General features: G+C 41.3%; 1 protein-coding gene across 5 annotated transcripts in view; it reads right to left on the reverse strand.

Moving 5' to 3' along the window:
* The window catches only part of ATXN7 (ataxin 7), a 104,091-nt gene that overhangs the window by 72,148 nt on the left and 8,058 nt on the right, over positions 1–23,885 (reverse strand). For 2 of the 5 annotated variants that reach the window (XM_090021184.1, XM_090021182.1), the window contains exons 1-3: positions 9,091–9,176; positions 749–1,039; positions 253–321 (exon numbers count right to left, since the gene is read on the reverse strand). In XM_090021184.1, coding sequence (XP_089877310.1) covers positions 253–321; positions 749–1,039; positions 9,091–9,133 — 403 coding nt within the window. In that variant the 5' untranslated portion in view covers positions 9,134–9,176. The other 3 variants (XM_090021183.1, XM_090021186.1, XM_090021187.1) reach the window with 3 other exon arrangements.

The following is a 23,885-nucleotide window of genomic DNA, read 5'->3' on the forward strand; positions in this document are numbered from 1 at the left end:
CACTCCCATAAATATATGGGCCTCGTGAAGATGGTTTAAGGCCTACCCAAAAAAAAAAAAAAAAGGTCTGGACAATATTACCGTGCTTCTGAGTAAACGTCTATTTAGCCGCAGCTCCGTCTGCTACTGGGGGGCTACACGCTCCCGGTGCTCGCAGACCCAGCGTTTTTTCACACCCCCACCCCCGCCAATAACCCAACTACACGCAGCGAAGCCCGCCTGTACACATCGGTGCTTAAGATTCGCACTCACCTTCTCTGCAAAGTCGCATCGCTTCTCGGTTCTTCCCGTACTCCTTGAAACTTTCTTCCACAGCGGTGCCTAAACAAAACGGACCAACAGCAAGACGTCAGTTTACACGAGGGCCCGCCAGCACGTGTGCAAAACCAGGCAAGCGAGGCGGGCGCAAAGAGCCTGCACGCTCACGTGTACACGCACACGCTTCCCCGACATCTGCTCTCATAAACGTGTAGACAGGAGGTACGCGGGAGAGATGGGGAGGCCCTCCAAGGACACCCCAGGAAGGAGCCCCGGCTCACGGGCACCACCCCCACCCCCAGGAAGCCGAAACCCGGAGAGGAGGTACCTGTCCCTGGGACTTGTGAGCCCTCCCGGCGGAAGGGAGACGGCGCCCCGTGACTCTGACACCCTCCGAGGAGCGCGGAGGAGAGGCGGGGGGCAGAGAGAGCGCGGCCGAGGGGTGCCCCGGCGCACACGCCCCCGCGGGGATCCCGGGCGCGGCGCTCACCGTCGCTCCCGTGAAGTTTCGCAGCGTCCACCCAGTGGCTCCAGGGCTGCCCCAGCATCGCCTCGGGGCTGGGCAGGGACCTGCGCTCCCCGACGGTCGCCATTGCCGCTGCGGGGGCGGCCGCGCCGGGGCCGGGGCCGGGGCCGCGATCGCCGCCTCCTCGTCCGTCGCCGCCGCCGCCGCCGCCGCCGCGCCGGGGCCGCCGCTGCCGCTGCCGCTGGCCGGGCGCCGCCGCGCTGCGCTGCTCCCCTGTGACGTCACCCGCGGCCCGCGCCGACATTCTTTCCGCTGCTACAGTGCAACGAGACAAGGCGGCGGCGCTTAAGGTGGCGCCGCTTAAGGAGGCGCCGCCGGGCCCCGCGTCACCCGCCCCGCCCCCCCCCGCCTGACGCGATCGCTGGGGTGGGATGCGGGCTGTCATGCGAGTGTCCGGGGGGGGGGGGGCCGCAGGTGTTTGGGGTGTCGTGTGTGCGCACGCGCTGTGGTGCGGAGGTGTTGTGTGTGTCCGTGCGGGGGGCGGGGGGGGGTCACGGGTGCGCGCGTGTGCTGTGTAGGCGTCTCACAGGTGTGACACCCCGCACCCCATCGCACCAAACATGCAGGGCCGGCCCTGGGGGGGGCAAATCGGGGCGCCGCCTCCTTCCCCCCAGCCCCACACGGGCTGCTAGGCCCTGGGCCCCACACTCCCCATAGGCACGGCTCTGGTCGTGCGTGCGCGTGTCCGTGCCAGCGTGGTGTGCCGTGGGGGGTGGCCACAGGTGTCTGGCGTGATGGGGTGCAGGATGTCATGTGCGGGTGAGTCCAGCGTGTGGCCTGGGGTGTCCTGGGGGTGTCTGTGCAAATGTGATGGGCCGCAGGGGTGTCGTGGGGTGTTTGGTGCGCTGTGGCGTGTGTGCACGGGGGTAGCGCATGCTTCGGTGAGCCCGAGTTCACTTCGTGGGAAGCTGGGAGAGGTCGTGCAGAAAGCAGTGGATATACGTCCTCCTTTTACAGCATCTGACAAAGTGAGCTTCAGCTCAGGAAAGCTTTCCGTATACACGCACGCGCACGCACACGCAGACTTCAGTCCGTCTGCAAGGTGCAAATCTACCCTGCCTTCAGACGAACACAGCTACCCGCATCTCTCAGCTCGGGCATGAACAGATGCTGAGCTTGTCCACGAAGTGCCCGGGGTTGCCTTTTAATTCACACATTTTGAAACTACTGTTCAACAGTTGGTTTCAAAAGTCTCTGTCTGGTGCCCAGACAAGTAGTACTGGAAGCGACCACCTTTTTGTATGGAAAACTGTTCATCATCAAAAGTGTCTGTCGACACAATTGGGCTTTTTGGATAAACTGAATCCAAATGCATTTTAAAACTTCGCTTTTTCCTCTCCTGTGAACTCAAATATTAGTGGCGCTGCACTTTAAACTCATAGGCCCTCGCCTTGTTTAGGACCGTTCCGTAAATGCTTCACCCCATGGATTTCAATGAGATTATATGAATCATAAAACCATAGAAAAATACTTTTGAAAGGGACTTCAGGAGGTTTTACCTCCTGCTGAAGGCAGGGTCATCATCCCTGCCTAAACCTTTCCAGACCAGCACCACGATCTTCCAGTGATAAAGACTGCAGCCTTCTTTGGTAATCTGTTCTGCACAGTTAAGTATAAATGTAACTTGCAAAGATATATATATCTATATAGCTCTCTATAGATAGATAGATAGATAAAATCTTTGCAGGAAGGGGGCCATCTCTCTACAGGATTGGGGTGTCTTTTTTTATTTGACAGCCTGTGAAGATTTATTACTGTACTTTTCTCTAACCACTGTAAAAAGCCTTGCTGAAGTCTCGAGACATGGAGGGTTAATCACATGCAACTCTGCCTGCGTGCAATTCCCGTCAAAGAGGAGGGCAGTACTTGTCTAAAGGCAATGCCATGGTACATGCATGCTTCAGTGTTTCCAGGAATGTTTTTATTTGTTTTTACTTCTAATCATCTGATTTGTGCTCTTTACTGACTGCATTTCTCCCTGTTTCAGTAATAAAAAGTCATTGAGTCCTTTACCTATTCTTAGTTATAGGCAGCTTGACTTCCGGGTCTCAGTGCTTCCATAGTAGGTTTGGGTTTATTTGTTTAAAACAATTATTGCCGCTCATTTTGTTTTAAATGGAAACATTTTCTTTCTCACTCTCTCAGGTTTTATACAATTCCGGCTTAAATAAGAATACACTGAAGTAGACAAGGTCCCTTGCCATACATAAACAGGAGGAGGTTTGCAACCATCGGAATAGCAACAGAAAAGCCTACCAATAGGGGCACTGAAGGCAAACAACCAAACTAGTTTTAAGATGGAGCTTGATACATTTATCAAGGATTCATTCATTTATTTTAAAATTTATCCAGGAACTGGATTTTATGATATGGTTGCCAGGGACACCAGGGAACTGAACTCAGTTTGAATAAGTCAGGCTCAAAATTAACATCATAATTTTACAGGCCTAGTAAAGACTGTCGGCTGAATTTTTGACAGCGTACCAGTCTTCATCTCCTAAACAAGGACAGGTGCTTTGAATGTAGAACGCAATCTGAGCTTTACATCCCTATAAAAGCATTCATGTCCTTTGGCGTAGACGTGTCCAGCTGGGTTAATGAAGGTTGTCAATTCCTTTGGCTAGGCCCTAATCCTGCAAATATTTACATATGTCCTTACATTTATGACCCTGAGAAGTTCCCAAATCAACAGAGCTTCTCTAGATCTTCAACTGAAGCACTTACGGGTATGTTTACAGGACTGGATCTCTTGTCATTAACTGCCAGCAAATGCTCAGTCCGGAGGCCAATACGGTTTAATTAACTACCTGACAGTACTACTTTTATATACCATAAAATGTACAGACTTCTCAATGTAAATGCTGGGACATAAGTGAAAAAGCAAGTGATTTGGGTGGTAATAAATCAGAAGTTCTTTCCTGAATGCATGCAAATTTCCTTCTGCCCTGTAAGTCAGGTGGGAGAAAACCCTGGTGCTTTCTTTCAAGCCCAGTCCTTCAACTGTTGTATATCGGGGACCAACACTGCATCCATGCAGAAAGCACGTTCCTGTACAAGGCATATTAAATAGAGGATTATATTATTGATGTTGAGGTGATAGGTTTGGTTTGTTTGGTTTTTTGTGGGGGGAAGAAGGGTTCTGTCACAACCGTTATTTTAGTATAATTCTTGTCTGTTATTAAAGCAGCTTCCCCTGCAGTCACAGCAACAAAGAATCCTGAATTGCAAACCACCTTGCTTCCTGATGAACTACAGACGATGCTCTATTAATTGCACGTAGTAGCTGTCCTCGGAAAATGTTTCCATCATAAATATGATTGTCACAACAAGGATACTTTCTTTTACTCCTAAACCTGTACCAGTACCTACCCCTCAAAACCAGAAATGTGAATCCAGGCAGAAGTTTTTTTGCCTGAAAAAGAAGTGTCAGAGACTCCATCAATTGCTATTGCTATTTCTTTTACAAGAAAAATGCTAAGATACTGCAGCGATAGGTGACAGCATAAAGCCCTAAGGTAAATGGATCATTCGACCTGGAACTAAGCAGAGAGAAACCAAAATCAGGTGTTCAAGTGATCCGTTGTTCAGTGACATTGTTTTCTTTTCACAGATGTATAAGATTTGCCATAATAAACTACAATGGTGTTGTTGATGTTGTTATCAATATATTGGTAAATTATCACTATAAGAGCACAGCATTGATAAACTGTCAATGTATAATGAGATTTTAGAACAAGGAGATATTGCAGATACACAGACAAGTATTTTGTGGACTAAAACCCATACGTACTGCTACTGAATGTCAGCCCCTAATACTTGACCTTGTACAGTGCTATTTACTGTTATGCTTCTCCTTACCACTCCTTTCAGACCAGCTGAAGCTCCTCCTGTTTGAATGCTGTACTTTTGGGAGTAAGTAGTTCTCCCCTGCCCTCTTCATTTGATGACCAGATTCTCAATATAGTGCAGCAATTAACAGAGAAAGGAGCTGGTATTGAAGGGAAGAAGGCAGAAAACAGGATAGCCTGAGAACTCTGCCATCAAATGATATACTGCTTGATTTATACAGCTGCTGCAATGAATTGCTTAAGAGAAGACTAGAAGGAGATAGAAAAATGGGGCCCAATTAGTCCTCAACGTCACTGATGTTTTGCTCCATTCATATTGCATTGAATTTGGTGCATGTGGCAGTAAAGCTCAGGAAGCAAAAGAGCTTATAGGTAGCTCCTCCAGGGCTGAGAGGATAATTCAGCCTCTGTGATTTGGGGCTCTCTTGAGACAGCCAGTTGGTGCTAATTGCAATAGTACGTTTTTGCCACAAGCACATCTGTCCATTAGGAAACAGACAAAGACAAGAATGTTTCGTTTTATTTAGGCCAGCAGATAGCCAGCAGATAGGGATCTTGGCCAGCACATGCCTGTGCAAAATCTGAACTGATGAGTTAGAAGTAAAAAGGCTCCTTGTCTGACCTCTGAGTCCTGTGGCTTACCCCAAGAGTATTTTAAGAGTGAGGCCAGCTTAAGGTCTAAGTTTAAGGGTGTTGCCACTACTGTCCTTCAGGTCAACACCTACGTGGTCTCTTTCATAGTCAGTGTTTTAACATGCAACCCATTTTTGCACTTCAAAGTTCATAAAAAATGGATTGTTCTTTCATCCATTTCTGAAGGATATGCCCCAGTTTGCCCAGAAATAAAACAGCTTAATTTTGACAATATTACATTGATTCTCCAGCCCTTGAATTGCCTATATTATAGCTGCCTGTTTTTCTGCTTGATATGTTGGCAAGAAATGGTCCAGTTATTCAAGTGTGGCTACTGCTTTAAAACTATCTATGCTCAAAGGAGACAAGTAAACAGTACATTTTAATGTAGTGTTTACATTTAAATACTTTTTTTTGATCATCCACTTCCTTGCTACTCTCTGCCTTTTAACTTTGTTACTTTCTTCCCGCTTTCATCAGTAATTTTTATTTGCTGTATACACCCACTCAGCAACCTCATACTGCATGGTGGGTTTGCTTTTACTATACTATTCTCCCTCCAGTGAAACATTTTTCCAGTGTGTCATGAATTCATCATTACTCCAGCAGAGGGAGAAGAGTAGCAGCAGAAAGATCAATTCATCAGTTCAGTGGACAAGAGTACTGACTGTCAAGTCAGAAAGTAGGAATAGTATGGTCACATTAGAAACTGACTTTACAGGAGCTGGAGGTGGAAAGATAATTTTCTGTCTCACAGCTGGATCATGCAACTTTACCCATGACAAGATGAGAAAGTTACCAGTCTTGCATGGGCACTTACTATTTTTCCTTAATCGTTTACAGGGCAATTGTCTTAAAGTATAAAAATAGTTTGGGGTTGTACTAAATAGGTCAGAGGGAAAAAGTATTCTGAATACGTAATACACCTTGAAAAAGAAATATATATGGATGAAAAACAACTGGAAACATGAGTAAGCAGACCGGGACAGAGAGCAAAGTGGCTCAATGGAAAGGGCAAACCTAGAAGCCAATATTCCTTTAAGTAAAGGGAAACAAGGATCAAGACTAGAGCAGTTCAGACCCTTCAAATGTCTTCTTTGAGGAAGGGGTTTCATAAAGGAAGCAGAACAGCCTAGGAGCTGTGTTTTTTTCAGCTGAAGTGGTCCCAGAAGTGAGACTGTGGGTGGATGCACATATTTTTGGGTGGGAGAACAAGAATGGAGGTAAGTGAGCTGACTACAAGAGAACAAGGGTGAATAACTTATTTGAGGAAGGGAAAGAGAGAGGTGGGAAAGAAGAAACATGACAAAGAATGATACAATGTAGAAAACAATGTAGCAGAACAAACAAAGTATAAGGGAACTAAAGTAAAGGAGGAAAAAAGGAATGTCACCCACATAAAATGATTTACATGATCTGTAACAGGACAGGAAAAGTGGGATGAAGCACGGAGGAGAACTACAATTACAAAACAAGATGAGACTACGATTTCACTTGCCAGCTGATTAGATACAAAGCTAAGTGACAATACTATAGTTCAGTATAGTACACAACCAGTACACATGTTTTAAGATGCAGGGTGTGGTTGTCTGGGGCATGGCATTGGCAAATAGATTAACAGTCTTCTTCCTTGGATGGGTGTTACTGACACTAGTCATAAGCATGAAAACAGTGTCTCTAATGACCAAAGACTTAAGATCATACTAGCTGTCACATGAGAAAAAAGGATAGCAGCCCCCTGGGTTTGGGACTCCTGGCAAGTGTTAGGAAGGAAACCCTGACAGGATGATTCTCAGCTAGAACAAAACTCTGTATATTGCAATTATACAATCTGGTTTTTTGCTTCACAAAAATGTGGCAGTGTGATTCTTTAAGGCCTCTTGTGGCAACAGCAGAGCCTATATAAAGATGCACGGAATTTAAACTAGTAGAGAGCAAGAAGCTATTTGATACCACCGATACTGGAAGAAAGAAAAAGAAAGCAGTTGCTGAAAATCCTTCAAGGCCTGCAGGGAAAGAGACAAGGACTACCAATCACAACAAAATAAAACTAAGATATTAATACCTTTTTAAAGTATATCATAGACAAAAATATTCAGATGAAGGAAGGTCTGTTACCAAACATGACCCAAGATAAAATGCGGACTAACGGCTTACACTGAAGTGAAATCCTGACTTCACTGAAGTTAGTATCAGAACTCCCACAGATGTTTAGTGAGGTTGGGAGCTCACACTGAACATTTCTAATATTCTTCTCCAACAAGGAAAAGTAAAGGAGTACTAATTTGGGATACTTGAAAATAATATATAAGGAGCAGTTATAAGTCAGCCGGTCTAGAGGTTAAGGAAACTATTTAAATTTAATGAAACATTGAACATTGCCGAGGAAAAGTCATGAAGATTCAGTGGCTTTTCTAGAAATTCAGGAAAGCAAATTAAAAAAGTAAAGAGTAGTCCAAGATATTCCAGCTGTAGCATTGACTTCAGCCCCTCTGCTGCAAAAGAAATGGAACATAAGAGGAGAAAAAGTTATATACAGGTTGCTTCTCCTCACACCAGGACCAATGGCAAACCTCCCACTTCCTTCCATGTGTGTGGGTTTGGCCCCAAGAGGAAAACAGCAGACTTACTTTAACAAGTCATACGAAACAACTCTATTGCATCTCTGACAGAATTACAAAATTGCAACCTACTCTTGTGGACAGCTCTGGATATTTGCAGCTTTATACATTTTCAGCACTTTTGAAAATCAGTCCACTCATTTAAATGGACTGATTTAAAAATGGATCAGTCCATTCCTAAATATGAAGCTTTTATGAGGAGCTGCTATAGATCACCAGGATTGGCAGAAAGAAAAGTCTAAGTGAGATTAGGCTGCCGCCTTTATTTATTTATTTGTTTTTTAAATGTCCCATCAGTAACTACAAATATACCACGGAAGAATCCTGCATTGGCAAAGAAGTTGAGTGGATGACTTCATTTGTTCAAGCAATACACTTTCTATGATAAGCAATAAAGGGTTTTTTTTTAAATATATATTCCAAATTAGTATCAAAGAATGTAATCACTACATTTTTAGGGAAAAAACATTTAAGCAGGCAGTGAAATCAGTTCCTCTATTACTTAATTACAAAATATATCTTGAATTTAGAAAGTATCTCTTTTGTAAGAGTTGATGGCATCACTGACATATAAAGTGGAATAAGAAACTTAAGGAATGCAAGGAGCACATCTCCTTGTATTGCCTAGTTTCACTCATATAATCAGCTCTTATCAAGGAAACAACTCTGACATCCTGTGTATCTTGTAAAAATCTTGCCTGTTCACCCTTAAACCATGCACCAATATATTTTGATAATTTTGGGATCTATTTTTTTATTTTTACTTTTAAATTTTATATGAAGTATGGCAATCACCTTCTAAATTGGTCAGTATTTTAGTGTCAGCAGTCGCCTAGCTAATTATAGAGATGAATTGTTTTTGTCAAAGGAATCAGAGTGGAAAATGATGCTTTAACCTCTACTTTCCATATGGAAAAACATGTTAAAAACCCAAAAATATTTTATAATTAGAGACCCTTCAAATGCCTTCTTGGCATTTGAAGGGTTTCTACATTTAAAATAATTATGGTCAGCGTAACACCAACAAAACTGTTCTTTTTAATTTCCCAATTAACTGAACTCCCAATACTGTACAGGAACAGTTTGGCTTCGGTTTATTTCTGATATAACCCTGCCTTTCCTGCAAGCTCACTTGCCTGTCTCTTCAACAACCCACTATGCCCGAGAGCAATCCCAAGGGCTTCCAAGTTCCCTGTTAGCCCACCTGGTACACCATGAAGGACCCAAGGCTTCCATAGTTCCCACATCTTCAACAGCTTGTCATACAGGCTGTCATGGAGCTAAGATCCTGGAGGCTCTAGCAGATGCAGACTGAAATTGACACAATTCTTGTCAGTTTCATCGCTGAAACACCACATTTTGCCCTTTCCAAATTGCAATCCCCCAAGACTTCAGTTCTGGGGGGAAAACATTCTTCCCCCCACAGCCCCTCTTTAGAAAAGGAAAGCATTCCTAGGTTTTGGGTTTTTTTTAACTATCCCAGTACAGAAAAACTATTCCTCTCTCAGTTTTGCCAAAATGGAGTGGAAATACTGAAAGTAGGGTTATACTAAACGATGAATTTAGTACAAGTTATATTTTTACAAACAAAGGGGAAACATGTAAGATCAAAGGCCTGCACACTCTCAAAGCACCTAACCCAATGATTTCCAACCAGGGTGCTGTGGCACAAGATAAACCCAGAGTTTTGCTCATAGGAAACCACAGTGTTAAAAACATTCTGACCTGTTGTGTTCTCTCTCGGTTCTTTGCAACAGAACAATTTCTACAGTCAACACATAAGTGAAAACTAAGAGCTGGCATTTTCTGAGGGGTGCTTGGAGTCTAATCAGGGTGCTTTGAATCTATCGAGTGCTGCCTCGGTCTAAAAAGGTTGAGAACCACCGACCTACGCCAATGTAAAGTGAATGTACAACACTGCCCTTCTGAACGGCCTTCAAAACCAATCCGCCCTAATGTAAATAACAGCATAAATGTGTAGGCCCACTATATACATACTATATTTGATGGATTCTTCAGTCACTGGAATTTTTTAAATCCTATAGCTGGCAAGAAAATAAGAGGTTCATTTTCCAAAGTTAGCAGGAGAGTTTCATTTTTCTTCTGTTGCTCTGTTGATACAAAACTGGTAATCTCATGCAAAGCAAGATATGGCTATTGACTAAAATGTCCTTCTCACCTGCCAGGGTATTCCAATATCCTTCTCTGATTTAAATTCTTGATGGCCAATTCATCAAAAACAAATGATTTACCTATAAAGACAGACTTATCTGTATTAACCTAAAACCTATTCAGGGGTTACACAGTCTCTGTCGTGCAACACAAAAGATCAGATTCTCTTTGGTAAACACCATAACTGTTACATCTAAGCTGTCCCAAGCAGCATACCAGGTCTCTACGGCTTTACTGTGAAGTGAATGTCTCAACTGGTGAGCCACAAGTCTGTTCTTCCGAATCCACACGCCAGTAAACATAGGATCTTGCAGTGTGGAATCACAGATAATGCTTATACAATGCTTCTTCCCCTGAAATAGCACTGACTTGATATAATTACAGTTTCCAAGTTAAAAGTTTCAATACAGGTCTTCAAAGGAAAAGAAATACTATCTTAACTGAGCAGCTCAAGAGAAGACCCAAGTAAAACAAAAATAATACAGTGACAACCATTCCTCTTTCTTCCTTAGCCCCAATGATCTATGCCACTTAAATAAGTTCTGCTTCTTTCAGCTTTACAGACCAGCAGCATGCTAACTTTAATGGTACTTTCTACAATAATCTATTTTAAAAGGCATAAAAAGCTGCTTTTCACAGCAAATATAAACCTGACTAGAACAGACTAGATCCCTCAGGTTTGTACAGAAGAGGCAAATATGAGCTTAGACTGCATTTGTGGAGTTTTTTTACCATATCAAATGAAAATACACAAACAAATAACAGACTATTGCAAACATATAGGAGAGAGAACTGTAAGGGAGAACAGATGAAGGTAACATGATAAATGTCAATGTAGGAATTTAGCACTACATCATCAGGAAGTACTGCAATATCTGATTTTCACCCAATACTATCATTTGCTATGTGTTAGCACAGGCCTGTCTAATTTAGTGGCCAGGGGCTGCACCAGTGCTGGCCAGGGTCCTCTCTTCACCTCCTCGGCTACAAATTCCCCTGGCACTACATGGGTGGGTGGTTCCCTGACACTGCCACACCATGCAAGATGGTTGGCTGCCCCCACCACTGCACAGCACAGGTGGGCAGGCAAGCAGCCCCCCTCACTGCTGCATTGCACACAGGCAATCTCCCCCTACCCCCTTCACCTCCTGCGCTGCAGGCTTCCCAAGCATTGCAGGCTGCCCTGCCCCACCCCACCCCACCCCCTGGGATAGAGACAGGAAATGAAAGCCAGAGAAAAGAGGGGAAGTCTGGAGATCCCAGCAGCAGAGGTAGAGAAATGAGGGCCGCAACTGCCAGGGGGAACCCAGAGGCTGGAAATTAACCCCTTGCAGGTCACATACAGCCCATAAGCTGATGGTTAGGCAGCCCACTGTTAGCATACCAACTCAAAACCCTAGTGAGAAACTGGGACAACTTTTGGCTGGGTGCTGTACAAAGAAAGGACCAGAAGAGACACCATAGCCAAAAGTGCCTTCAAGCTAAGCATCAGATAAGAGGAAAAATACTGATGCAGGGAGACAAGGGAGCACAGTGAGACGATATTGGTCAAGATGGGAGACTGAAACCGTTGTCAGATTTTTTTTAAGGTGTCATCACAGCACATGAAAACAGGCATGAGAGAATTTGAATATCTGATGAAAATGCAAGTCTCCCAAAGTGTAACAGAGGCAAACTCACTTACTGTGCCACTTACTACCCACAAACACATCACAATATCCTATGGGTAATGCCTCCAGAACCAGCAGCAGTGTATCTATCTCTGCGTGGTGCTACAAGCAAGGTAATTAAGACTGCTGAGTGACAGTCCTAATTATCTGCCCCATACTACCTAGTATGTCTGCAGTGCCAGGATGGCTATATTGATTTAGCTTCAAGAGTAGCTCAGCATATTTGGAGATGCCTTCCCTAGGCATGGTAAAATATAGCCAGATACTCAAACAAGACCTAATACAAAACCCTATTCACCAAGCTACTTGTATGCCCCTGCCTCTTCTAGGTAAACTAAGTCTGATTGTACATTTTGAGTCTGCCTGATATATGCACAGCACTCATGCTGTTTGATTGTAAAGTTTCTTCTCAATACAGCATGCACTAAACACCTGCAGCTTATCAAAACATCTCCACACTGCATCTGGTAGTACTTCAGATTTGCTTTGCAACTCTGTTAATATCCTGTTCTTCATGTCTGTCACACCTGAAGTATGTGAATATTATGCTTAAGAAAAAACATGGGTAAGTGTGTCACAGTACCTTAAAAAAGTATGGTAAAACACTGGGTTGATATATCAATTGATCTTCATCTGTTTGGATTATGGAAGCTCTCTTGAACATATATTTGTTCAAATCTGAAAGAGAACAAAAAAAAAATACAATAGTAAAACGCTTGCAATATTGTCTCACCAAAATTCCATAGCTGCAGTTTTTGCTTTGACATAAAAAGATGTCCTAATACAAAGCCTTTCCAACTTTCAAAGATAATTTAGGTGGACTTACTATTAGTAACTTTAACTGTAAATAGAGAATGATGCTTTTTGGCATTATGTACCTCGTATGTCTTTCCTTGATAGCCCAACAGTTACTGAAGCAGTATTTGAACAAAATGCACTGAATTGTCTGGATCTTTGTATCAACCCACTTTTCATATTAACCTATTACTCTCTATATTGAATCTAGACCTCTGTTCCTGAAAATAGCTGCATGGCTGTGGACCTTTTTGGCCATGAAGAATCTGCATCGCCAGGTCCCTCCACAATCAGGAATTCAGTACCGACTTCAGTTTTAGACTTTTCTACCACATAGTAGAGATCCCTCAATGGTAGCACAAAAGGTCCACTCATGCACAGTGGTCACCAGCATTTTTACTACCAGGACCTGCAGCTTAGAAATCCAACAGTGATAAGTTACATGTAACATTGTTTATTATGTCATCTCTAATAAAACAAGTTAAAAATGAGAATGATTAGCATATAAAACTTGTCTACATGAAAAAAATGGTATTATTTTACAAATTAAGCTTGTTTTTTAAAACCATTTAATTGAACAAGTGAAAAACACTGCAACTAAAATAAGAATGCCAATGCAGAGTTTTAAGACTTTGATGCATTGGCAACTGGGGAGCCAGTAGAAAGATGGGACGAAAAGCATAATATGATCAAAGTAACAAGACCTACACTTAACAAAACAGTGTGCCAAATTTTGAACTATGCCTCCGCCATGAAAAAGTGAATGGAAGAAGTGCATCTACAATCATTAATACCCTACTATTACAGAAAACAACAAGTAATTTTTCAGTTCACCAGAGCAAAAGTTAAATCCTAGAAGAAAACTTGACCAAACTGGAGTTATGACTGGCAATAAAGATAATCAGTTTAAGAGAAAACTTTTTTCCAAGAAAGTTGTAGGTAGCAAAAAACAAAAACAAAGGAAACAACCAAAGCAAACTAAGGAACTGTAAAGTTAGGGTTACAAGAAACTAACGTTTGAGAGCATGGAAATTCAAATTCCTGGTGGGCAAACTATGTTACATCTGAGTTCACCGAGGCACAATACTCTAATCTTTTTTTCTTTTTTTTTTTGGTGTTTCAAGAATCAAAAATGTGCATCACAGAATATGGTTCTGGAACATGATGCCTTAGTCAGCAAACATCCAAATCGATGCTACTTTAGGGCACATGTTTACCAAGACATACATGAATTAGACTTTGAATATACATAAAGTACAACTACCCCATTGCAGTTGTGTTTTTAGCCACTATTATAGGAGAAGCCTAATGAGGACTTCAGGAGGACTGTTAGAGAGGGACCAATTCCACCTATACCTGATGGGGGCTGCTGGATGGTTTTGTAGGACCTACTGCAGTACAAGAGCAGTTTTGGGGCCATCCACCTTTACGCTGGAGCTGAATCAGCACCTGACAACTTGAGAAGCCCAGAGGCACAAAGATGGACTAAGAAAAAAAGGCACTGTCAAGTTTATAATTTAAAAATCTTCTGTGAGATGCAATTGCTTATATTTTAACAACATCAAAAGGTAAAGACTAAATGTTTTAAACAGAAATCTTAACTGGTAGACCAGTGATTCTCAAGTAGGGCCCCAGGGCACCCTGGGGTGCCATGAGATCTTTTGAAGGGTGACACGAGGTACAAGGAGATGAGCAGATAAGGAGGCTCAGGCTCAGTCCCTGCCTGGCCCCTACACAAAGAGGTAAGCACTGTAGTAAGTAAGTTAGTTTTTGAAAGGGGGTGCTGCTCAATTCACAAGAGTTAAGGAGTGCTACAAGTCTGAAAAGGTTGAGAACCACTGTGGTAGGCAGTGGAAGATGTTTCTTCATATTTCTGCACCATTCTTATTCATAAAAAAGCTAACTTACTCCCCTAACCTCTAGGATATTAATACACTAATATTGATACATATATTAATGTATTGATACAAACCAAACAAAATGGAATTCTCAATGCAAAAGTACAAGATTTACCTACTAAATACCCCACAAGCTGATCCTAAACAATTCCAGAGATGTGTATAACTTCCCTGATACTGACAAGGCTCGGGATGTAACTACTAATTTATGACTGTCAACAGACAGTTATCAATATTTTTTATAACTATCTCAAAATTCATATGCAAATCCTGTAGCAAGCTCTTTAAGCACTACAATGCAAGTAAAGTATTTTAACTCCTATGTCTGCTGTTTCTCCCTGCATAATTGCAGCACATTTATGTCCAAATTTATTATTGTTGCCCAGTCAATCATATACTATTGTCAGTAGTTTCAGCTGCATCTGCAGTAATTTTCCTTTTAACTTTGAGATCTTTTTTAATAGTCAGCACTAAGGTTAATGCTATAATAAGATGTCTTTGCATATTACACTTCAGCTGTTTAAATACAGCCACATAAAGAAAAACACACGCACATGCACACAAGTTAGGAAAATGCATGGTTTTGGAAACATGGAATGAATATTTGGTTGCAGCTTCTTTTTATAAACTGCCAAGTCTACTTTATATTCCAAAATACCCTACCGTATGGCATGATATAAGGCACCATTTGATAACCATCCAGGACAAAGAGAATTGAAAAAATATATGTATACATTTTATTCAAAATTTCAGCTGTGACTACATGAAAAGTAGCAAAGTGAAAAAATAAAGCTTACATCTGATGCTCAGAATTTTTCATGCTGATCACAACTTGTTATTGCATTAACAACTCTTGAAGCCTTGTATATAAAAGATTAGACAATCACTAAAGATTGTCTAAAACATGTCAGACAGACCTTTCTTCCTGTTCATGTAAACACCAGGGAAAAACCCACACCTGACCCTGGCATTTAAAAATAATGAAAGGAGAAAGCCACATGTATGCCAACATGATGAGTAATTTGCACAAACTTAAAAAATAAAAAACATGCTCATGTACATATTTTATGAGTGTAGCTAATCAAGATAACACAGAGTATGTCATTAGCTACTAAGCAAAATGTATTATGGTACTTCCAATGTAAAAAATAAGCAGTGAGCTATTCACACTATACAAGTTATGGTTACTACAAATTTAAGATGTCAAATTAGCTCTCTGCGTATATCATTATTAAGAGTTGTTGCAGTTGAATACTGAAGAAAGATGAATATCATCTTAAAATATGGCTCATAATTTAGGTAGCATGCCACTAACCTTAAAGATGATGCTGGCTCTTATACAGGTACATCACTAGTCTCAGTATAAACAAAGGACAGTGGCATGTACCCCACGCTAAGGATGTCAGCATTTTTCAAACACCTTTCTGACTGTTGCATTTTCTGGTGATGCAATTTGACCTACATTTTCAATGCCCAAAGAAAGACACAGATAGAAAGGGAGGGGGTAGAGAAGAGAAAAAGAGGCCTTTTCTGCCCTCACTCTCCACTAACAAGGGATTAATTGTCCCTACAGGGGTGATGATAGGCAAGTATAAAGGCAGAATATCCTAGTCATAAATTTTCAATGGAGAGCTAAAAGATGGGATGACATGAGAAAAAAAATAAAACAAAAAACCCAGGATTTTTGTCTCATCCTGCGAACAGAACAGGCACACAGTAATGCCCTCAACAGGCAAAACAGAACACAATACTAAAATCTGTTAGAAGAGATGCCAGAAATAGGGAAGCCGATTTCATTGAGGGAGACCTCCCACTAGGTCCATAATACCTATCTTTATATATTGGGCTTTTAGATCTCAAAGTGCTTTACAAAGCAGGTTCACATAATATTGCCATTTTACGAAGTGGGTTATCACAGCATAGAAGGGAAGTGTCTTGCCTCAGTTAACCCACCAAGCCTGTTGTTGCTGAGAAAAGAATCCAGGTCTCTTGAGTCTGCTCCACTCACTAGGTATTTAGGCTCTTCTGGACATACCAGCATACAATTTTGGCATAATTCCAACAATTCCTGGACCATCCTTCCTAGATGTGAAGTTAAAACACATAGAAAACTGTACTAGATTACTGCTGACTCTTTAAAAGCCATTACTAGATGCATCACCTAAGTGAGATTATGAGTAAAAATCTCTCCAGGCTAGAATTTCTTTTAACCATTGCTGACACCTCATCTTTCCCAGGAAAAGATAACTTTCAGTTTTACCGACTGCCTTTTTGAAAGTAAGAAGCAATCGGGACTTGTCGTAGAGGTGATATCTTTTACCTGGATACCTTTCGAAAGCAAAGCATTTATAAGGGGGTCCCAATGACCTGTTGTGAAAAAAAAAATACTGTTGTTGTGGCACCCACTATCACAGATATACTTACTTAATACCCAAAGGAAATAGGGGTGCAGTTTTCAAATGGTCCCTTTTTTAGGTTTCTATATGACCTAGAAAATTCATTTCTTGGTATAACTCAATATAGATAATTGGTAGTATTTTAAATTGTTTTTTGTTATGTTTACATCCAAGGCAAATTAAATAACATTTTAAATGCTTTTTTCTATTTTAATAAAAACACCTTTCTTTTGGAGATATAAAAAGATTGTCTCAGCTAATCTATTATGTTGGAAATATCAGCTGCTTGCAGTTACCTAGTCCCTGGTTATGTCAAATAAAATGTGACCTCCCAGTTTTAGACTGCAAGCTCTTTAGGGCAGGGACTGCGTTTTTACTGTACATCCAAAAAGTGCATAGTAATCCCTGCCCCCTGAACTAGTGCAGGTATATAAATATAGCTATAAGATTCATAGATGCTAGGGTCAGAAGGGATCTCATTAGATCATCAAGTCCGACTCCCTGACTAGGCAGAAAAGAGCACAGGGGTCAGATGACCCCAACCACCAGATGCCTATCCAGCCTTCTCTGAAAGACCCCCAAGGTAAGGGAGAGCACCACCTCCCTTGGAAGCCCATTCCAAATTTTGGCCACCCTCACTGTGAAGAAGTTTTTCCTGACCTTTTATTGTTGCTTATCAAAACTAACCAACAGCTAGATTCAGCTCTGATTTACACCAGTGTAAAATCAGAGACACTCCAGAAACTTCAGATTAGTTTCTCTGGGTTTATATAAAGGTAAAGGAGATTAGATTCCAGCAGTAAGTTTAAAGTCATGGATCAATATAATATATAGATGAACTTCTAGTATTGACCACTAAGATATTACAACAATAACTTCTGTTCATGAGATAATAGCTATATCCTGGGCTACAAGCCTTCCTGCCTAGGAGGTTCAGGGTTGTCTCTCTGTACCTCTCCCCACCCCTCCCACACAGTGCTGTGCCTACTATAATAGCAACTTTGCAGAAAAACAGTGGTAGCATGGGCGGGAAGCCAGAGGGCAAATAATGTTAGAGGGAAACCCTAAAGTCTACCCTAATCTCACACACAGAAAGGACAGAGCATTGGGAAAATAAAGGGCAGAGACCTAATTGGGAGGGAGAAGGGAGGACAGCAAGGATGAAGGAAAGGAATTATACTGGAGGGAGATGGATAGGAAATCTGGACAGGGCAAGAACAAAGTGAATCCAGCAGGAGAAGGAGGTCCCTAGATGTGAATGAAGAGAGAGGCCTAAAAAGTCAGAATGATATAGCCATGATGGTCCAGAAAATATGGGAAAGGCAAGGATTTCTGTGGGTGACACCTTTTATTAGACCAACCGCATAGTTGGGATAGGTTTAAACAAGCTTTTGAATTCACTGCATTCTTCTTCAGGCCCTTTTTAATGCTTTCAAACAAATGAATTCCCCTCACATGCAAAACTGAAAGGAGTCCCGCCCTACCCAACAGGGAATTAGACTCAGGCATTTCCCCATGGCTGGTATCCCCCTCTATACCTTCTTTACCCGTGTCTCACAAGGTCAGAAAAAGTCTTACACAAAAAGTGTAATGTATTGTTTGTTTAGATTATTGTCTGAAGCCAAATGAGGAAGGAGAAACTGGGATTTTCCCATTCTGGAAAACAAAGTTATTTCAGTTATGCTGGAAAAACAGCCTTGCTGATATGGGGAGAAGGGGAACAGTGTTTCAGTGGGCTTTCTTAATGTTTTGCTCATTACTAAAAGCACTTCTTTTTCACGATTTCAGCCCCATTTTCCTTGTTTCTGGTATTTCCCCTTCTTTTCTTCTTGTTTCAGAATTACTCTGTTTCAGCTCAGGAGGGAGAAGCTGAGGTGGCATTTTTATTGCTGTTCAACATCATAAAAATTCCAAGCGGAGGACCCAAGCGGAGGAGAGACTTGCACATTCCAAGAAAAATCACCTTACAATGATCCCTCCATCCTTATTAATACCGACTTGCCAGCTAGAGAATATGGAGTCACATAAAATGTTGAGAAAAACCTTGTAACGATGAGAACATTTCCAATGCCAATAACTCAGCGAATTATGAGACTGGCTTACAATTCATGTGGTTTGGGTTTCTTTTTATTTACCTCCTGGTTTCTGAGCACCTGAGTCATTTTTTTTTTCAAGGTTTTCTCTGCTAACACAAAAGCTGGAAACATTTTTCTTTTGAATGAAAGTTAAGATTCTCATGTATTCACATGGCTCCAGAAGCTGAGGCTTTAAAAACATGCTAAAAATTGAGACACACACATATAACACCTAAAGACTTGGCAACAGTGTTAAATCACTGAAGAAGAATAAAAAAATAATTAGAGTGTGTGGTATTGCATAACCAAATAATAAAAACCTGTACAGTTTTACATAAGAGCAGCATTCCAGTAGACAGGCTAAGTAAACACTTACGTGTTGTGGATGACAAATAATGCAAAAAATTACTATGCTGTTTATCAAACTCATGTATTTAGACGTTACGTTTCGGTACCAGCTTAGGGTCTGGGTTGGTATGCACTTGTTCGGCTGCTTAAAAAAAAAAAAGGCTTATTTTCATGACATTTTATGGGCACATATATGCTGTGTTAAGGAGCTGAATATAGAGTTGCATCATTAAATGAACGGTTACCTAACAAATTTTAATCCCCCTCCACCAAGGAAAGACATGTCACTGCAGAAACACGGGCAGAAGTTCATTATTACTTATGTTAGTGACATATGTGAGATTAAACCCTGCCTTTAGTGCCAAAATACAAATTTCAGTATTTTACCTTAAGAAATATATTTACGTGGCCCCAAATTTAGTAAGGCCTTAAGTATATTAGTCCCACTGGAATCAATGAGACTACTCACATACTGCAAATTAGATTCACGCTTAAGTACTTTGCCAAATCAGAAACACAATAATTACTTAATGACTCACTTCTAAATATGATTCTAAATTTAGTGAAACTATTAATAGGTACAGATCAATCAACTACTGGACAGGCAGGCAGATGGTTTCTGCGAAATAATAATTTACAAATTCAACTTAAATTCCTTACGCTAATTGTCCTCTCTGCAAATGATATACCCATTTCAATCAATATTTCTTATCTGTATAAGTACCTGGCAATAGATTCTGCAGTTATTACAGCCATTTGCTAATCTTAGAACCACGGCTACTAATCTCATATGAGGAAAATATTTCACCAGGTTCCTCATTCTTTTTCTGTTCCTGCTGAAACACACTGTTAATGAAACATTATAAAAACACTGCAAACTTTTTCATAGCTTTGTCATCACTGCAACAGATACACTAGCTCAACATTACTCAGTGCACTTCCCACCTACTATTATTCCTACAAAGGAATGAATACATTCTAAGGGGCGATACATTCACAGATTTAAATAGGATTTAAAAACTCAGTATTAATATGGTTACCTATTTCTGAACCAAATAGCATTCTCTAATCTTCTGAAATCAGTATTCCTTTTTCTTGTTCCTGTGCAGTCACCATAAGAATTGATCAGAAAGATGCATATGGATACCACAGTCCTTCCCTACAAAGCCTCTCAGATTTCCCCAGCAGAAATGACAACTTTACAACTGGCTTGGATGTAAGAGTGCAACAGAGAGTGAAAACTAAACAAAAAAGGAGGGCAGGTACTCACAACAGGACCGAGCTGTTAGAGGATTATAAGAAAAATAAGATGTTTAGGAAAACACAGCCCTTCTTGGGGGTGCTTTGAACTCATTATTCCCCACAGGCAGCTACAGTTCAAAACCTGCATCTCCTGTGCATATGGTATGACACATTCTGTGTAAAACAGAACTACTGAGCAGTTTTCACAGGAAAACTTTTCCTGTGAAAGTTGTCAGAGTTCACAGAAAAGTGAGTTTTGAGTTATATCAGCCCTCAGCCCATTTCTGAGAAAAATTCCTAAAGCATGTGCAGTTACTCTTCTACTCAGCAGGAATCAGAGGCCAAAAGGTGGTCATTCTCCTTAGTCACTGCCCTCCTCTCCCTAATTGTCCTTTCCACGTTGCCGTGGAATGCTAGACAACTCGATGGACATTTCTCCCACATGAGAAACAAGCAAGTAGGGGCAGAAAGACATGATAAAAGAAGAAAAGCAAAGGAGTTTCAAACGGAGATGTATTTGTCCTACAGTCTTACGACAGGATGCTGCCAGATAGATCCAATGAGAACCGCCTGGCTGCACCTTAACAGCAGCTCCATGCTTCTCAGAACCGTAGAGGCAACGTACAGTCTCTTCCATATCCTTCTTCTCCCAGAATTATGCAGGGCATGAAGCAACCAATCCTGAGCATCTGGGACCAATGCAATATCCGGAGGAGCAATATATGGAACAGAGTCCTGGTGGTGTCACAAAATTACGGTTAAGTTTCATGGCCACTAATGTCAGCTTTGAAATGGATGGGAGCTAGTACATTTCAGGGCCCCAAACCATGATTTGTCAAGATGCGCCCTGATCAGGATAAAAATGTTAGGCTAGGATCAACAACCATAAAAACCAGAAGTCATGGTGGCTAAATACACAGTAAAGCAACAAAAATGATTCCCTCTCCCTTCCCCCCAAAAAAGTACAACTAAAACAGCACATGCCAATTAACTCTGGGATCACTCTATATCCTTCCCATTTTTTCCCATTTCTTTTGGCTGCAGTCTGGCAAACCACTCTGCACACAAGCAGATTCCTGCACCTATATGAAGTCCTAGTAGGGTTTCACATAGTGATCCAATGGCACAGAACAGTTTGTAGGATTGGGATCATAACCTTTTCATTTCTTTTTAGATTACCAGCTCCTTGGAACAGAAACTCTCTCTACTGATGCATTTGTACAGAACCTAGCAGAGGGCTTCAAACTTGACTGGGCCTTTCTGTGCTCCTGAAAAGTAATGAAGCAGAGCTTCCAGTTACATAACAGCACTTACCATCCACACCTGCAACTAATTAACGTATCTAAATATGGCAGGGCAATCTGGGCTGAAAAGGAGAAGTGAGACAATAGGGAGAAATGGGCAAAAACAAAAGGTATCTTTCTACTGCTGTTTCCTTTCTGTCGCATACAATTTTCAGTCTGATGTCATTTGAAAAGTTGAGGAGCATCTGATCTTATGCTTACTAGAAACTGCTGGTTTCTTAATCTCAGAACAGTTAATTAGGGATAGGTCCTTGTCAAATAAAGTTTTAAAAAGTTCAACAGGATCACCACCAATATTAAATTCAAAATTTGTCTAGCCCTAGAAGCTGCTGTATAGAGAACACACCTTGGAATGCTTTCCTTATTATAAGAGGTGCATCCATCACTCTGTTTTTTGCATTTGCATGCAAAATGAATCAGTAATGAGTCAATGGCATGTCATATTCTGATCACTTGAGAATATCCAAGTCTTGTTTTTCAAATAACAAGAATATAATTTTCACGGTGTAAGCACAAATATAAAAAGGAATAAAACTGTTGATATCACTGATGATCTACAGAGAAACACTAGTCAGGCACTGAGAACACAGAGAATACTTCCCAACTGGAGGGAGAGCCAAGAAGAAAGAAAAAAAAAAGCAACGAGTTGAAAGCTTCAAAGTGGTTCTCTGCAAGGCATAATCAGAAAGAGTATACCACAAGTAGCAGATGGCATCTTCTGATAGATAAATTATAAAAATTAAAGCAAGTCTTGATGAATATTACAGGGGATTTGCATTTTATACCAGTAACTGTTTTGATCCAGCAAAGTAATGCACGCAAGCTCTGAAATCAGCAGAAGGCCTAGCCCTGACTGCAAGTTGTATAGTGTTGTTGCTTTAGTGTGGTGCTCTGTCGAGCTCAAGGCAGCCTGTGCAGTCGCACAAGCCAGCTCTGGGTGCACTGCCCCCAAATCAGTAGCAGTGTAGCTAGGTTATCACACCTCAGAAGAGCTGCAGGGTCTTTGTAACACAGTACTGCATTTCAGTCCCTGACCCTTTCATGACATTCATAGTGTGCCTGAGCCGAACATATTAAAAGATGCCAGTTACAGGCTCAGGGAAAGCCAACAGGAGCCACTGCTTAGTGTTAAAATGGGCTATAGTTCCTGAATAACTTCTCGTGGAGCTTCTCTTTGGAGGAGGCAGCACATTCTCACAGCAGCTACTGCCTCAGCAAAGCAAAAGAAAAATGCAGGGAACATTAAATATACTTACTGATATAATCATAAAGAGGAAAGTACAGAAACCTGTTGCAAAATGTCTGCTTTAGGACTGGAACTCTACATCTCTGCCAAGTGCAGTCGACTACTTCTAGAAAGGCATGCTGGGAGACAGGCTGTAAGGACGTAACTCTGGGCAGAGTCAATAGGGACCCAGCTGTCACTCAGAAATCTGGGGTGTGTCCTGTAATTATACCACGTACAGGAAGTTCCTTCCACAACCAGATTCAAGAGATGCTGTGGTCTATCCAAAACATTTGAAAAAAAACACAGAGGTGCAGGTGTAATTCTGCAAATGTCAAGAGATCTTACAAATAATGAATCCATTACAGAGATGCAAGCTTAGAAGTCATGCTTCTGTCTGATCTTTTCCTTTAAAGGCACTGTTTGTCCCAAGGAAGCCTAAGGCCATGATCCTGTCATCAATTTAAATAATACAACTTTTGCTAGTGAAGTTAAGTAATACTGTACATTTCTGTAGCTTGAAAAATTAAAATAATTGCATTTTATCTATGCTTTCATTTGTTTGATAGCATTTCGGTAAAGCTGCTTTTCCCTATTTATACTGGTATTTCACACAGCAACAGAAAAATGATTTTTTCTTAAGTAATAGCACTGACCACAGAACCCAAAAGGAAAAAAAAAAAGGAGGGGGTAGAGGGGAGGCAGAGTGGTTCAGGGTGATTTTTTTTTTAAATAAAACTTGATTTTGAGTCAATGGTATCACTTCAAATCATCTCCTGAGTTTATTTTTAATATGTCAGAGAACACATCCATTTCAAATTATTTTTATTGTTGAACACCAGCCTAACTTCACGTTTGTCATAACCCACAGGCA

The sequence above is a fragment of the Crocodylus siamensis genome, chromosome 11, assembly GCF_052110815.1.
Source record: "Crocodylus siamensis isolate JL-2025a chromosome 11, ASM5211081v1, whole genome shotgun sequence".
NCBI lineage: Eukaryota > Metazoa > Chordata > Crocodylia > Crocodylidae > Crocodylus > Crocodylus siamensis.